This window comes from Petaurus breviceps, unplaced genomic scaffold (genome assembly GCF_028583685.1).
Source record: "Petaurus breviceps papuanus isolate PSGF00001 unplaced genomic scaffold, PetGlider_PUasm1.0 90702, whole genome shotgun sequence".
Lineage (NCBI taxonomy): Eukaryota > Metazoa > Chordata > Mammalia > Diprotodontia > Petauridae > Petaurus > Petaurus breviceps.
The window spans coordinates 1,779,805-1,797,271 of NW_027187317.1; the positions used below are offsets into that span (position 1 = coordinate 1,779,805).

Sequence of the window (17,467 nt, forward strand, 5' to 3'; positions counted from 1 at the left end):
AGGGAGGATGTTTTATGATCGTGGTTTGAGAAAATTCTGGAAATGACAGTAGAGAACAAGGAGTATGCTGCCTCCTTCTGGTCCAGTGTATTATGGCATGCATTTTGGAAGCTAAGAATGCAGTATCTTCTGAAAGGAACTAAATTTCTGTAAACACAAAAAAATAGAATGTAAAAAACACATATAGGATGAAAGGAAGTTTATTGGTGTTGGGAGTTCCAGGGAGGGGAAAATGGAAAGAAGGCAAAATGAAAAGGAAGGGGAAAGGGGAAAGTTGAGTCTAAAGGACTAGAGAGAGGTACTAGGGGAGTGGGGATTTCATCTCATGAAATGGGATCTGAATCACAGGACTCGGGGGAGAAAGAGGGACAGATGTGGTAGCCATAGGATGGGGGAATTACCAGTGGGTTGGTGCCCCCAACCTCCTCGGTCCATGACAGTGGAGGTAGTGTTTTGTTGTTCTGTGTTCACTCTCCAAACATTAGGCATTAGAGTGGGAAGGGGAGGCAGGAGGTCATGAGAAGTCTGAGTCAATAAATGACATCTACTGTCAAAAGGACACAACCAGGACCTCAGACACGACATTGATACAGAGCTATGTGCATGTTCCATAGGTATCTTTTAGATGTGGCTGCTACTCCACCAACTTGGAATGAAGCTATGCATCTGAAGTCATGGGTGAATTCTGTTCAGTCTTTGCAATCCCAATTTCCAGGCATGGACTGCACCAGACCTCTTTTGCCATCTTCTGGCATATTTGAGAATTAAGGCCTTTGTCCAAAATCCCAAAGACCAATAGCCGTCTATAGAAAACTCTGCTGCTCTAGGAATGTGCAGCTAAAGGGGATCCTACAGATAAAACTTTAAGGTGAGGAAGATGAGAATCAAACATTTTTCTGTTTCTGTCCAATCACTGTCTCATGACCCTAGAGTTATAGTTTCTGAACAGAAAAAACAAATAAGAGCCATCATAGCCAACCAGGGGAGATAATATTCTCCTGAACATAAAACTAATGCTGGAAGTATCCACCCCTGAGTTAATTTTCTTCACAGACCATCCCAGCATTCAGCACCTATACTAGAAGGATCAACTGCAGCCCAAAGCAAGAGATGTTCCTCACCCACCTCCAAGACCTGATGGAACACAGTCCCCATTGGAAGTGTCATGTTCCTGTACCTTTGCCGGGAGACTTCCCAGAGCCCCTCAAATATCCTTCCAGTAATTTAATTTCAAATAAGTAAGTTTGGTACATGGGTTTTCATTTTTCTGAGTTACCACAAAATCACCAATTTAGAAAACATTTACTTTTGTATGGTGGTTAAACCAATAAGCTCCTCTCATCACCCCAACTCCTTAATTCAGTCATGTGATATGAAAACACAAAGTAAAAATAATAAAGCGAGGTAGCCATTTCTATGAAAGTTACTGCGTTCTTAAACCATAAAGACTCAAGAAAAATAAATGGTGAAAATTCTAATACAGCCAGAAAAGAAGCCCATAAGCTTCAAAATTTCAGAATGTTTAATTTGAATTTATATTTATTACAATAAAAATACCACAAAAGCAAAAGTAGATTATCTCATTGGAAGACTGATTCAGGGAGATTTCTTTCTTAATCATGTTGTTAAAACAGGAAATTTCCATTAGTTTAAGCTAATTTTCAATATCTCTAAAAACATTCATATTCCCTTTAGGTCAATCCCTGCCTTAATTCCAATCTTAACATTCCAATCGAAATCCATTCTCCTGTCCTCCATTATTGTTAGAAATATTCCTGTCCCAGAAAAAGTTTCAAAATAATGTCTCTCCATATATCAAGTACAATCTTATTTTCTAGTGGCAGGAAAATAAAGGTAACAAGTAATTTGTGAAATAGAGTCTACTAGTGGTATAAAGGTAATAGGAAGATGTGAAAGAGGCAAGTGTTTGAGTCTTCCAATTTATCCTCAAATAGGGAATGTCAGAAACATTACACTTTAAAAAGTTTGCTGGTTTTTCCTCAATTCTTTCTGTTACTTTTCCTCAATACTATCAAAGTTAGGGATTTAAGAAATACCATTTTTAATTTATTTTTTGATGTCTTTTGATATATTTACATCACCAGAATTTCTTCCAGTGTTCCCCCTCTTCTGAAAAAGAGGAAGAAAAAAATTAGTAAAACTGATCAATACATCAAAAAAGCCTAAAAATGTGCACAACATACCACACCTGTGGCCATCCTGCCTCTGCAAAGGAGTGAGGTGGAGGAATCTTCTCATTTCTGTCCTTTGGACTATGCTTGTTCTTTATAAATTTTCAACTTTCACTTTTGATTATTTTGTGGTTATTCTTTCTGTTTAATTTGGTTACATTAATTCTGTTTAATTTTACTTGCATCATGGCAGTCGCTGTGGGTGTCATTTTCTTTCTTCTCTTTATTTCACTCTGCATCAGTTCATGTGGATCCTTCCGTGCTTCTCTGTCTCTATCACATTCACAATTTCTTACAGCACATTACTATTTATTACATTCACATACCAACATTTGTTTAGCTATCCCCCAATAAATGGGTATCTACTTTGTTTCCAATTCTTTGCTACCACAGAAAGTTTAGCTTATTTTTATTATCCCTTCTTCTCCTACCCCAACCCTTCCCCATCACACCAGATTTTTCCCTTTTGTCACATTAACATACAGAACATAAGTGTCAATAGAAAATCAGAAGCATTTTTTTTTCCAAGACAAATCTACTTAAAGGTTTTGTTATGGGGTCTGCAGAGATGTCACTGTGAGATCCTGGTCAGTTCCTTTCCAGTACTGTAACCTGGATGAATTACAAAAAGACTTTAGTTATTTTACTTCCTAGGTTACTCAAATATAATATCCCAGGGTCACAACCCACCCCCACCTTGATATCATGTATGTAATTATATGATATGATATGTAATTATATGATATGTATTTATGATCTATATATATATGTATATATGATCTATGTGATCTAGAGCTGGAAAGCACTTCAGAAATCATCTAATCTAACCCTATCATTTTACAGATGAAAAAACTGAGGCCCAGAGAGGTTGTGACTTGCCCAAGGTCACAAAGATATGGCAAGAATCATAAGTGAGGAAGATGAGCATTCCAAACATGGGAGACAGTCAATGTAAAGGCACAAAGGTGGGATATGGTGTGTCGGCAAGACCAGTTTGGCTGTACCTTGGAGTTTGGGAAAGGAAGTAATGATTAATAAGACTGGAAAAGTAAGATGGAACCAAGTTGTAAATGCCTTTAAATGCAAAATAGAGGAGTTTAAATTTGTTACTAGAGGTGATGGGAAGCCACTGGAGTGACATGGTCAGGCTTTGCATTAGGAAAATCACTTTGATGACTTGTGGAGGATGGGCTGGACCAAGGAGAGACTTCAGGTAGGAAGACCAATGAAGAGGCTTTTGCAATTGTTGTTAAAAACTGTTGTTAGAAAATAAGATTGTACTTGATATATGGAGAGACATTATTTTGAAACTTTTTCCAGGACAGGAATATTTCTAACAATAATGGAGGACAGGAGAATGGATTTCGATTGGAATTAAGGCAGGGATTGACCTAAAGGGAATATGAATGTTTTTAGAGATATTGAAAATTAGCTTAAACTAATGGAAATTTCCTGTTTTAACAACATTTAACAACAATTGCAATTGCCCAATAGAGGTGATGTTGGCCCAAAGTGAGGTGATGTCTACATGAAAGGAGAGAAGAGGATTTAGAGCTGACTTAGAGAAACAACAATATTTTTCAAGGATTGGATGTGGGGGAAATAGTCAGGAGCTGAGGATGAACTCCTACAGGAGTTCAAACTAAAAGAAATACACACAGCCTCTAAATTCTAGATTTTGTCCATTTAATCACCAAAAGCAAGAAAGCATTTGTTGGGTGCCTGCTGTGTGTCAAGCCCTTTGCTAAGTATGATGGCAATATTACAAAAGAAATATAAGGTAAGATTCATATTAGGGATAATATTTTTTCAGTTTAAACCAAGTACCACTGAGATTTCCCTGCTGGCCAACTATCTTTCTCCATGTTCCCTGAAGAATCCAACAGAAAGCTGGCATTTGGTCAACAATATTTCTCAATAATTGAGCAGCAAAGGAAATCCAAGGTGCTTAAAATCTCAAATCTTGCTCTTCCATTAACAATCTGTAAGAGCTTGGGCAAATTTCCTAACTCTAGGCAACTACAATTTGTCTTTTTTCTTCTTCTTCTTGTGACCAAATAACTGCTCAACAGAATAACAGAGCTATGTTTTCCTGACCTAATTCAATTTTGTTTAACAACCATTTACTATGTGCCTCTATCTGAAAGAGTGCATAATAAATTCATACTATCTAATTTCAGCAAGACAATAGTAATAATCCTGTATTAATAATCCTACACTCATATCTCTTTACACTAATTTACAATAGATGTGATGATAATCAAGACAGATTATGAAGCACAATTCAAGAAGCTGCTAGAACAAGGGTAGAGAACCTGTGGTCTCAAGGCCACGTGTGGCTCTCTAGGTCCTCAAGTGTGGGCCTTTGACTGAATCCAAATATCACAGAACAAATCCCCTTAATGAAAATATTTGTTCTGTAAAACTTGGACTCAGTCAAAAGGTCACATATGGCCTCAAGGTCACATATGGCCTCAAGACCACAGGTTCCCCACTCCTGTAAAGCTAAAATGAATGGAAAATAGGGTTTGTAAAGTTTATGACGCTCTTTACATATTGATCTTCCCAACAAACTTGAGAGTAAAGGAAGTACTTAATTTTACATTATATGAATTTTTACAGCTAAGAAAATTGAGGTTCACATGGACGATTAGTTAAGTACCGGAGTTGGGCCTCAAAGCCAAGTCTGTCCCTACGTGGGTCTAGCATTCTTTTTTTTTTAAAGCAGTTGGGGTTAAGTAACTTGCCCAAGGTTACACAGCCAGTTATTTTGTGTGGGTGTTAAGTATCTGAGGCCAGAACCGATCCCGGGTCCTCCTGACTCTGGGGCCAGCGCTCTTACTCACTGCGCCCCCATTCTTTTTTTTTAAGCAATTTGAGCTAAGTAACTTGCTCTAGGTTACACGGCCAGTTATTTCTGGGTGTGGTGCTAAGTATCTGAGTCCGGATTCGATCCCCAGGTCATCCCGACACTGGGGCGGGTGCTCTTACTCGTTGTGCTACCTGGCCGCCCCAAAGAAACTTTTTTTTTTGCTTTTTGAAGTGCAATTGGGGTTAAGTGACTTGCCCAAAGTCACATGGCTAGTAAGTGTGTCAAGTGTCTGACGCTGGATTTGAACTCAGGTCCTCCTGGCTCCAGGGCTGGTGCTCTATTCACTATTCCCTCTATTCACTGCACCACCTAGCCACCCCATGACCCCATTCTTTTAATTATATATATATATATATACACACACATATATATATACACACATATATATATGTACACACACACACACACACACACACACATATATATATATATATACACACACACACACACCATAATGCTTCTCAAAGCAAAAAACAGCAGCACACTAACATTGTATTACACTTTCAGGTTTGTTCTCATACATATTGACCCTGGAAGGCCATATCTAAATCTTTTACATCCCCCTCAAGGGACCTAAGCCTCTGACTCCAAATCCATCTCACTGCCATTCAAAGGCACAATTTTCTGTCCCTGAGGAAAAATTCTCAAATTTTAAATTGCTTGAAATCAATTATGATCAGACTGTTGTTCAGCTTTTTCAGTTATGTCTCACTCTTTGTGACTCCATTTGAGGTTTTCTTGACAAAGATGCTGGAAGGATTTGCCATTTCCTACTCCAGCTCATTTGACAGATGAGGAAACTGAGACAAACAGAGTTAAGTGACTTGCCCAGGGTCACACAGCTGGTCTGAGGCCAGATTTGAACTCAGGAAGATGAGTCTTCCTGACTTCAGGCCCAGCATTTTATCCACAGTACCACCTAGCTGCCCCTAGTTCAGACTAGATAATGTCCAAAGTTCTTTCTAATTCTGAGATTCTGTTTCCCTCAGCACCACAATCATTAACTGACCCATACTTTCAAATTCTCCTGCCAACTCTCCACCTCTTTCCCTCATGTAGTCCTTCTCCCACTCAAGTGGTCAGACCATATCATACCAATACCTTCCCCCAGCTCAGTAAACTCCTACGACTCCCTATCACTTCCAGAATCAAATGGAAAATCTTCTATGGGGCATCTAAAGCCCTTCACAACCTGGACCCTTTCCTATCTTTCCAGTCTTTTTATTATACTTCACTCCCTCCCACATACTTTATGATCCAATAACACACCTGCCTTCTAGATTTTCCTCATACTCAGCAAAAGATTGTATCTTTTCATTGACTGTCCCCCATGCCCAGAAGGCCCTCCCTCCTCATCTCTGCCTTCTGGTTTCCCTGGCTTCCTTTAAATCCCACTTACTACTGCAGTGGTGTCAAACTCTAAAAGAAATAGGGACACAACCATAGATAAGGCTCCTTGCGGGCTACATAGAATAAATTTTAAAATTTAATGTTATTTATGCTTTATTGCATTTTTTTAAGTTATTATGTGAAATACTTCCCAACTACATTTTAATCTGATTCATGTTGGACCTCAAAATGTTGTGGGCTTCATGTCTGATACCTCTGTTCTATGGGAAGTCTTTCCTGAATCCCATTAAAACCAGTACCTTCCCGCTAAGGATAATCTCCAATGGATCCTTCTTATGGCTTGTTTGTATACAGCTGTTTGCAATGGTGTCTCAAACATTAAACTCTGAGTTCCTTGAAGTAGACACTGCTTTTTGACTTTCTTTGCATTTCCAGTGCTTAGCACAGTGCCTGGCACATGGCAAGGACTAAATAAATATTTGTTGACTGACTGGGCTATTGCAATAGCCTCTCAATTGGTCTCCTTGCATCATCTCTACCCTCTCCAGTATATTAACCCCATAGCTGACAAAATGATATTCCTAAGGCACATGAATGACCATGTCATTCCCCTGCTCACTAAACTCCAATGGTTCCCTATTACCTCTAGGACCATATAGAAACTTGTCTGTTTGGTCACTGAAGCCCTGACTCCAACTTACTTTTCCAGCCTTATTACACATTATTTCCCTTCATACACTTTTCTAAACAGCTAAATTGGCCTTCTTGCTGTTCCCTTTCTCATGTCTGTTTTTGCCCAAACTTTCTATTCCTCATGCCTGGGATGCATTTCCTCCATACGTCCACCTTTTAGAATTTCTAATTTCCCGGGTGACCTTGGGCAAATCACTTAATCCCAATTGCCCCCCCAAAAAAGCAAAAAAATAAAAGTAAATAAAAATAAAAATAATTTCTAATTTCTTTCAAAATTCAGCTCAAGTACCACCTTCTCTATGTGAAGCTTTCCCTGATTCCACCAACTAACCCTCTGCCTCCACAAATTACCTTTTATTTATTTTTTGTATACTTATTTACCTACATGCTCTCTCTTGATCCCATATACAAAACCCCAGATAAGTTCCTTGAAGGCAGGGACCATTTTATTTCTCTGTCCCCAGCAACTAGAAGAATTCCTGGCACAGAGTGGTTTGGTAAATGCTTATTCATTGGTTGATTGGCTTGCATAAAATTTTACTATCCCAATTCCCTTCATTCCACTTCTCTCTGACCACTTCTAAATGCAGGCAGTCCCCAACCTCTGCTCTCAGCCCTCTTCTCTCTCTATGTCTTTGCCCTTGGAGATCTTGCCAGGCTTCAGCTACATCTTTATGTGCATGATTCCCAGGGGTTGCTGGTAAATGTTTAACAATGGGTTCTAAAGGGAAGAAAAGACAACAATATGTACAGCACACTTTTAAGTTTAATCTGTATCATTAACATTTTCTTCATCACTTTAAGTCTGGACAATCAACAAAACAATAAATCAGGCCCTGATTTGTAGCATTTGGCAGTTTGCAAGGTGTGGAATGCCCATGCTGAAAATTTAACAATCAGCTCTCATGTAGTCGGTAGGAATTGGCTCCAGCACACCCCTAGCACCAACTGATTATTAAATATAGACTTGTGGCACTCTTTTGAGCACCAGTATCATATTTCCAACTATCCACTGGACATTTCTACATAGAAATGCCATTAACATATCAAACTCAATATGTCTAAAGCCAATCCAGGTTCTCCTTCAAAACCAGTTTTTCCTCATGACTTTCTTATTTCCTTGAATGGTTCTGCCATTTTCCTGGTCACTCAGGCTTGAAATCTCAGGTTTATCTTTGATCTCATTCTTCTTTGCCACCCACATTTAATCATCTGCCAAATCCTGCTGATCCGTCCTTCACAACCACTTTTGGATCTCTTCCCTATTTTCTGTCCCTTTTGCCACCCACCACCCAACCCCGATTGCTTCATACCTGAGCTAGTGCCTTCAAACTCTTGCCTGTCTAACTTATTCTGCAAACCACTGCAAGACTATTTCCTAAAATCACTTCTTCAACCAAGGTGCTCTTCTTCTCAAAAATTAATGGCTCGTTGATGAGTACTGAATAAACTACACGTTCCTTAGTCAAGCAAAGATCTCCATAACCTGGCCCAATCTACCATTTTCTGCCAATTTCCCACTAGTTCCTACAGGAACTCTATGTCCTGGATGCTTGTTTCCTGGACACTCCCTATCATTTCTAGCTTCTGCATCGCTGTGCATGCCATCCTCTCATTCTCTAAGACACATACCCCCTTCCCAATCTTTCTTTACAGAAATTCTGTCCATTCATCGAGATACAACTCAAATGCTATTAACTCTTCTATATCCTTCATATGCTACTCATGTGTTATATTGTGGTAACTTTGTACATTGTCTTTTTTTCTAAATTGTGAGCCCCTCAGGGAAAAAGATAATGTCTTGCTCATTGTTTCTCCCCTTATATAGCTTATGATGGTGCCTTACAAATAGCATTCTCTCGATTATTTGGTGAATAAAAATCAATGAATTTGTAAAAGGGCAGAGGAATATAGAAACCTAGACAAGGTGACAGAGACTAAAAGGAGGTATGACAGTCAAGTCATCATGGAATGATTAACTGACCCAACACTTTCATATTTGTAGCCCTGACATGCAGGAATTACTCATTCATCACAAGTTGTCCTGTGTCACCTGTTCTAGTCACCTGGAGGTGGGATGCTTTGCACCTGGAATACAAGGTGTTCTTCCAAACACCTAGTTCTTACCATCATAAATTAAGAAATGGATGTCCCAGATAGTGCTATGTTAGCTCAAATACCAATGAGAGAATAACACCACACTGGCAAGAAATGTAAGTTACTATTCAAAATCCTGAGGGAAGGAGGTGAGGAACATCTTCCCTGATTAATTTCATGAAATGAGGAGGCAGTCCTCTTCCTGGAATAATTTTAATGCAGCCTATCTGAAAGGAAATGTTGTTTAAGGACCCAGAGAGATCCTCTTCAACCTTGAGGGTAAGGTTCCTTGGCTGAGAGGAAAGGAAATGTCCCAGCTAAGAGTTTCCAGACAGTTCCCTTATGCAATATATAATGTCATAATAGCCTAGGCCAGGAGTGGGGAATCTGTGGCGTTGAGGTCACATGTGGTCCTCTAGGTCCTCAAGTGCAGCACTTTGACTGAATCAGTCAAATCCAAATTTAAACCAAAGGCCTCTAACTTCCAGTCCAGGGTTCTTTGCACTACACCATAACTCAAAGGCATAATTCTCTGCCCTTGAGAGAAAATGCTCCAACTTTAAATTGCATTTTTTTTAACGTGATGGAATTTAATTTTGGTTTAACAACTTTACACAGTTCCTTTTTAATTCTTTAGTCTCTTTCCTTGACTTTTCTATAAGATTTAGAAAATATATATAGATAGCTCTTGAAAAAAAATGACCTGAATTATGAAGGTCATCTGAAATGAAGTAGAAATGTTAACCAATGCACATCATTTCACTAGGGAACCCAATATAAACTTTTTATAATCTAATGGAAAGTTGAAATGGGAAACGCTGAGACTAAAATAGAGATTACAGTTGTCAGAACGAATGAGAGAAAGAAATTTCTGCAAGTTCCAATATCATATCAAGGATAGTATACTCTCCAGAGATCTAAGGAAAGGAAAATGGAAAATCTCCCAACTTAAGCCAATTTGATTGTTATTTCATCATAATTTTAAGCAGGAGGGAAGCTTTGCATTTACCATTTCAACTATGTGACACTCATCACCCCCAGGACTTCCATCACTAAGTCATCAGATACACAGGATCACCAACTTTCAGGCTTCCAATTTTTTCCACTGAAAAATACATCCCAAAGAGTGGGGATGTTTTGTATAGATGCTTCTCTGCTGGGTCACAGAGGCGATAGCTGAAGGGGACAAAGAAAAATCATCAGTCACATGGAGAAAAACATAATATAAAGCTAATATGCTAGCCCAGGGAGTCATACAAACAACTTCTAAAACCTCTCTTGGAAAGCTGATAGGAGTGAAAATGCAGGAAAGACTTTTTTCTGGCACTTCCAAGAGTATCCTGTTATTATAAATGAACTTAACAGCATTACATTTGCATCCATGATGAGAGGCCTCACTGGAGGCATTAAAAAGGTTTTTCATTTACTTGTTCAAATATATTGTCTATCTACATAAATCAATTTCATAATACTTTGAATAGAATAGAGCCAAAAAAGAGGAGTTACTCTAGATTCCCTTAGCTATTCAGTTGTTTAAATCATGTACAATTCTCTGTGACCCCATTTGGGGTTTTCTTGGCAAAGATAGTAGAATGGTTTGCCATTTCCTTCTCCAGTTCATTTTACAGATGAGCAACTCAGGCAAATAGGGTTGTCACTTGCCCAGAATCACACAACTAGTGTCTAAGGTTGCATTTGAACTCAGGTCTTCTGTACTCTAAGCCCAATGCTCTATTCACTGCACCACCTGCTGCTCAGTTTCCCTTAGAATTCTGACAAATGCATAAGCTTAACAGTGAATCAGTCACTGGAATCTTAGAGCAGAGCAGTCAACCATAAAAACAGAGATAGAATTAACAAGAACTTGGGGTGTAATCTGAAGCAGAGTTTAAGTCTGGGTCTTCAAGATGGAGAAACTAACTTCATTGCATCTAAAATTCTAAGATTTGAAGGGCTCTAGCCCCACTCAGTCCAGTCCCTAACTACCTACATGTTTAAACCTACACCTAGTCCTGCCATGATAATACGATGACAGTATGATAAAATTGATGATAATACATGACAATATCAAAAGTGTTGGATCCTTCCCCACCCCCACCCCTGCTGCCCCACCATGTGATCTACCTCCTCAGTGTTTCCAGGGGCTCTTTCCTAGTAATGATCCCAGTGTCTGGGTCCACTGTTGTCATGAGGCATCTGCAATATAGCCAAGAAAGGGTTAGGCAAATGCACACAATAACCTATGAGCAAAGCTTTAAGTACTGAGTTTGGTTAGAACTTTTACCTGGGGCAAGCCAAAACCTTGCTCATTTCCACACTCCCAATTAGGATTTCATCCCAGGTATCCTAGGAGAGATAAGATAAGTTTTCTTTTGAATAAAGGCATTTAGATTTTACAACCAGTTCTTTATTAGTTGGCATCATCTATAACTGGATATAGAAAACAACTCCCCTAGGGGCAGCCAGGTGGCACAGTGAGTAAGAGCACCAGCCCCAGTGTCAGGATAACGTGGGGGTCAAATCCAGGCTCAGACACTCAGCACCACACCCAGAAATAACTGGCCGTGTAACCTTGAGCAAGTTACTTAACTCCAATTGCTTAAAAATAAAAGAAAGAGGGCGGCCAGGTAGCACAGCAAGTAAGAGCACCGGCTCCAGTGTTGAGAAGACCTGGAGATCGAATCCCGGGCTCAGACACTTAGCACCCACCCAGAAACACCTGGTCGTGTAACCTTGAGCAAGTTACTTAACCCCAATTGCTTAGGGGTGGCCAGGTGGCTCAGCGAGTAAGAGTACCGGCTCCAGTGTTGGGATGACCTGGAGATCGAATCCCGGGCTCAGACACTCAGCAGCACACCCAGAAATAACTGGCCGTGTAACCTTGAGCAAGTTACTTAACCCCGATTGCTTAAAAATAAATAAAAGAAAGAAAACAACTCCCCTTCTCTCTTTAAAAAAAAAAAAAGCCATTTTGATGGACTTAACCCTTCTCAGCAATTCAAGGACCTAAAACAATTCCAAAGAACACATGATGGAAAATGTCAGCCACATCCAGAGAAAGAACTATGGAGTCAGAATACAGAACAAAGCAGACGGTTTTCTTTTTTATTTTGTTTTATTTTTTTTTCTTTCTCCTGGTTTTTCCCATTCGTTATATTTCTTCTATGCAACATGACAAATGTGAAAAAGTGTTTAATGGGAAGGTATGTGTAGAGCCCATATCACATTGCAAGTTGTCTTGGGGACAGAGGCAGGAGGGAGGGGGAGAAAAGTTAAAACTTATGGAAGTGATTGTTGAAAACTAAAAGTAAACAATTTAAATTTTTTTTAAGTCATTTATATAAAGACTGGAGAAGATTTTGAAGGCAGTATAGTCTAACAGAGCTTTGCAGAGGAACCAGATTTTTCCTGTTCATTTGTTTTAGTCGTGTCTAACACTTCATGACCTTTATGGGATTTTCTTGGCAAAGATACTGGAGTGGTTTGCCATTTCTTTCTCCTGAGGAAACTGAGGCAAACAGGGTTAAGTGACACTCTCTGTGTTGCACAATTAATAACTATCTGAGGGGCGGCCAGGTAGCACAGCAAGTAAGAGCACCGGCTCCAGTGTCTGGATGACCTGGGAGATGGAATCTGGGCTCAGATACTTAGCACCACACCCAGAAATAACTAACTGTGTAACCTTGAGCAAGTTACTTAACCCTGACTGCTTAAAAACAAAAAAATAAATAACTATCTGAGAACAGATGTGAACTTGGGTCTTCCTGACTCTAGGCCTAGGCACTTAATCTACTGTGCCACCTAACTGCCCAAGGCTACTATAGCCTTCTACGAACTGTGCCCAGGGAATAGACCAGTCACTGGAGCCTCTGCCTAACCCATTCCACTGTATTCTATCTCCTTATCTCACAGGAGATCAGGATTTCAAAGCCTGATGCACATTTTTTTTTAACTTTATTTTTTGTTTGTTTTTTGGAGGGAGGAAGGCAGGGCAACTGGGGTTAAGTGACTTGCCCAAGGTCACATGGCTAGTAAGTGTGTCAAGTGTCTGAGGCCAGACTTGAACTCAGGTCCCTTTGACTCCAGGCTGGTGCTCTAGAGATGCACATTTTTAAAAGGAAGTTTTAGGGGCACTCAAGTCTCAGGGTTATGGTTACATAGACCCTATAAGGTTATCCAATCAAACCCTTAACTGAACAGCAATCCCTTCTAAGACATGCCTAAAGACTCCTAGTGAAGGGGAATCTGCCTCCAATTATATGGTTGTTCCGTATGTCAAACATAAATCTGTATCCCTACAATGATTGTAGACATTTTGAATCAAGCAGGCTTCTGTGATTAGGTCTGGAAACTTAGCCATCATTTATAGTACTGTGTCTACAGGGAAATTCACATTGTGGAAAAGATGACTTATAAACAAAGTTTTGCAACCAAAATCCACTTTGAAGTTGAGGACCAGCTGAAAAACAAATATTTCCAAACCATTTTCTGATGTCCCACTTATTTCAATACCATGGAATATGATAACAAGACGATTTGGGCAAACACCCAGGAGCAAACATAACAGTATTTGCCTCATTATGATAATGGATGTGGGCCACGTGTTAGGATAGCTCAGAGCATCACTTTGCTGAAACAGGCTGTATACATTTCATCACAGCACGGCAATGCAGTCACTTACAAATACACCTATGGCTACCTTTCTAAAAGCTGGAACACTTGGGTCATACCCAATTCAATGCCTTTCTGACAAGTAATAAAGATCTCAACAATATAAAGCCACACATCTATGTCAATTCAAGATTCTAGTAGTGAATTCAAAGCCGCAGAGTCTAGAATTTCAATAAAAAGTTTCTCAGAGCCATGATTCAATGATAAGTGGTCTTTTTGGCACATGCTGCTCAGCTCTTGCATCACATGGAAGGCCAGCAAATTGCTTTCTTTTTAGCCTCAGATGCCAGCCTTATAGGTTCCTCTTAAATAGAAGCATTATTTAACATCTGCAAATAAATTCACTGAAATAATATTTAATATAATTTAATAATTAATATATTTAATATAATTTAAATTATAATGTTTAAGAAAGAGTGAACTGGTTCCAGATTTTTCTGGGTGAAAGATAGAGGGAGGAAATGCACTTTACAGCTTTTTTAAAATAATGCTTAACATTTATATAAAGCATAGCTTCCCAAAGTAGGCAATACCACTCCCTGGGGGGACTGGAAAGATCCAGGGTGGGGGGCAGTAGTAGCCTCCAGTGCAGTTGGGCAGGGGGGGAGTGTATAATAAACATAAGGGGATGATGGAAGCATAAGGAGAGAAGAAAATTTTGAAAAACCATTAATACATGTTTCATCTGTTGTATAACTGAGTTAAAGTTGTAGTGATTACTTATTTGCCAAATAAACACTCAAAATAAAAGTTATAACCAATCAGTGGTCAAGTCAGTTGATAGGTCTTAATAAGCAAGAGTTGGCACGCAAGGGTTTCGTGCATTGCTGGAAAGCCCAGCGTGCATCAGCGGGAATGTGTGCATATAATGACTTGTTTGCAATACGATACTATATGGTTACATGACACAATATTGAATCATCAAAATTTCAATGCAAGAAAAAAGCCCTACAAATTTACAATAAATTATTAAATTTAAGTTGCATCATTTTAAAAAAATAAAAATTTATATTTTTTGAAATGATGCAAATTTCAAAAAAAAAAATCTGTTAAAGGGTAAAAGAAAGTAGATTTCCAGGTGGGGCCCTGAATATTTTTTTAAAAAGGAGACAGTAGGCCAAATAAGTTCGGGAACCTCTGATATAAGGTTTGTAAAGCATTTTAAAGATATTGTCTCATTTGAACCTTACAATAACCCTGTGAGGCAAATGATATTATTATCCCCATTTTACAGTTGAGGAAACTGAGGCTGAGAGAATGTAAGTGGTTTGCTCAGGGGTTATACAGAGAGTTTTTGAGAAAAAAATTTAAACACAGTTTTTCTTACTCTAAGCCTCATCACTCAATGTGTTTGCTACATTACTCTGCCACTCTATGTGACTGCAACGTATTTCCCTCCCTCACTGAAAAAATAGTCTATGAGTGTGAAATGTTGACTATTCTGTCAGACTCAGTAGATATGTCCGTGGGTTTTCTAAATTACTTTTTTTTTTAACTTTTGTTACAAGGACTGACTTTTTGGATGAATGAGAAGAGGTATTTCAGAAATGAATATAAAGTAGAAACAAAAGGTATTAATAAGTGATGCTGGAAATTAATCTTGGGATGAACTTGGATATACTGCAAATTATTGTGGGTTCCGTGTGTGTGTGTGTGTGTGTGTGTGTGTGTTTTGAATAAAGCCAGGCTTTTCATATATGGTAGCCAGTTTGCAAAACAAAAAGAATACAATGAAATGAAATGCAGATCACAAAAAGGACACTAGACAATACACACAATGGATCTAAATAATCTGCAGCATGTTACCAAAGAAGGACTATACACAAGAAACAGCCTAAAATATATCATTAGAAAGGTGAATGATCAGCTAAGGAGAGGGGGAAGTCATGTAGGAAGATTGAAGGATGACCAGGGGATAGGCCATGTGCAGCAAGGGTATCCAAAAAATGTTAAAAGATCTAGAGAAATTCCCACCAGCTAGCTATGTGAATCCCCTATAAAGTGTTTACAGAAGGACATGGAAAAATCTACCGTGGGATAAAAGAAGGCTTCAGAGAAGAGGTGGTGACTGAGCTAAGCTGACTGATAAGATTTTTCATTCATCAATTAGAGGCAGCTTTGCTTAGTGAATGGAGAGATGGCCTCTAAGCCATCTTTTCTTACCTAGCTTAAATCACTGAATGGTTGATTTGCCTCAGACAAACTGAGACTTGGGAAAGACCTTAAATTAAAAAGGCTAAAGTCTCCCTACTGCATCTGGGGCCACCTCCAGTCCTGACTTATGTCTTGTCACTGGATTTAGATGACTCTGGAAGGAGAGAGGCTGATGGCTTTGCACAGCTAGGCCTCACTTAAATCCAATTCATTTGCAAGTCAAGACATCATCCTTCTGATGTCATGGGTCCTTTTCCAGAACAAAGGACAAATAACAATCTGTGAGAAGTAGTAGTGGCCCCACTGGGAACCCAATGGGCCAGCTCCAGTTGGACAATGTTTCTTCCTTCCTTCCTTTTTTCTTTTCTTCCTTCCTTCCTTCCCTCCTCCTCTCCCTCTGTCCACATGAAGAATCATACCCTCACATTTGGGTGCTCTGTCCAAAGGAATATAAGTTTTGATCATTGAAACTTCACAAGATATCTTGAGGTTTGGCAGTTAAATTTTTTTTTTCTCTTCCCTACTTATTTATTCTATCATTTTTTAAAAAAAAACTGAAAGAATTAACTCCTTTGTCCCATGTAGTTTCATTTATGATTTCTTGAAATAGAGTTCTGGAAAACCAGGCCTTGATAAAGCCCATTGGGATTCAAACAGAGCTACTTGACTATGTCTTTAAATCCAAATCACTCAGGCTGTCACTGATCAGCCAATATCAGGTCCCAGCCCAAGCCTCACTTGGTCATTGTTTGGGTTTTGATGGCTGTGTAACAGCAATTGTTTCTGTTCTGGCCAAAAACCTTGAGGGTCTTCCCCTCCCAGATTGATTTTTTTTTAATAGGCAAACTGTGCCATCTTTTCTCTCATTTCTTACCTACCCTTAAATCACTAAATGGGTGTTGCCTTAGAAAAACTGACATCTGGGAAAAACCTTAGCTTAAAAAGGCCAAGGTCTTTCACTGCATCTGGGGCCATCTCCAGTTGTTCTGACTTGTCTTGCCACTGGACTCAGAGTGAGGCTGATGACTTTACACAGCCTTCCTTTACTTAAATCCAACTCACTTGCAAGTCAAGACATCACCCTCCTGCTGTCATTGGTCCTCTTCAAGAATGAAGGACAGGGGCGGCCAGGTAGCACAGCAAGTAAGAGCACCGGTCCCAGTGTCGGGATGACCTGGGGATCAAATCCAGGCTCAGACACTTAGCACCCACCCAGAAACACCTGGCCGTGTAACCTTGAGCAAGTTACTTAACCACAATTGCTTAGGGGAGGCCAGGTGGCTCAGCGAGTAAGAGCAGCAGCCCCCGTGTCAGGGATGACCTGGGGATCGAATCTGGGCTCAGACACTTAGCACCACACCCAGAAATAACCGTCTGTGTAATCTTGAGCAAGTTACTTAACCCCAATTGCTTAAAAAAAAAAAAAAAGAATGAAGGA

General features: G+C 39.4%; 1 protein-coding gene across 1 annotated transcript in view; it reads right to left on the reverse strand.

Annotated features, from left to right (window-relative positions):
• Nucleotides 1-1,501: 1,501 nt before the first annotated feature.
• MTARC2 (mitochondrial amidoxime reducing component 2) overlaps nucleotides 1,502-17,467 on the reverse strand; it is a 38,262-nt gene continuing 22,296 nt past the window's right edge. The window contains exons 5-8 of the mRNA XM_069065996.1: nucleotides 11,489-11,550; nucleotides 11,329-11,400; nucleotides 10,214-10,380; nucleotides 1,502-2,804 (exon numbers count right to left, since the gene is read on the reverse strand). Coding sequence (XP_068922097.1) covers nucleotides 10,257-10,380; nucleotides 11,329-11,400; nucleotides 11,489-11,550 — 258 coding nt within the window. The 3' untranslated portion in view covers nucleotides 1,502-2,804; nucleotides 10,214-10,256. The remainder of the gene's footprint in view (nucleotides 2,805-10,213; nucleotides 10,381-11,328; nucleotides 11,401-11,488; nucleotides 11,551-17,467) is intronic.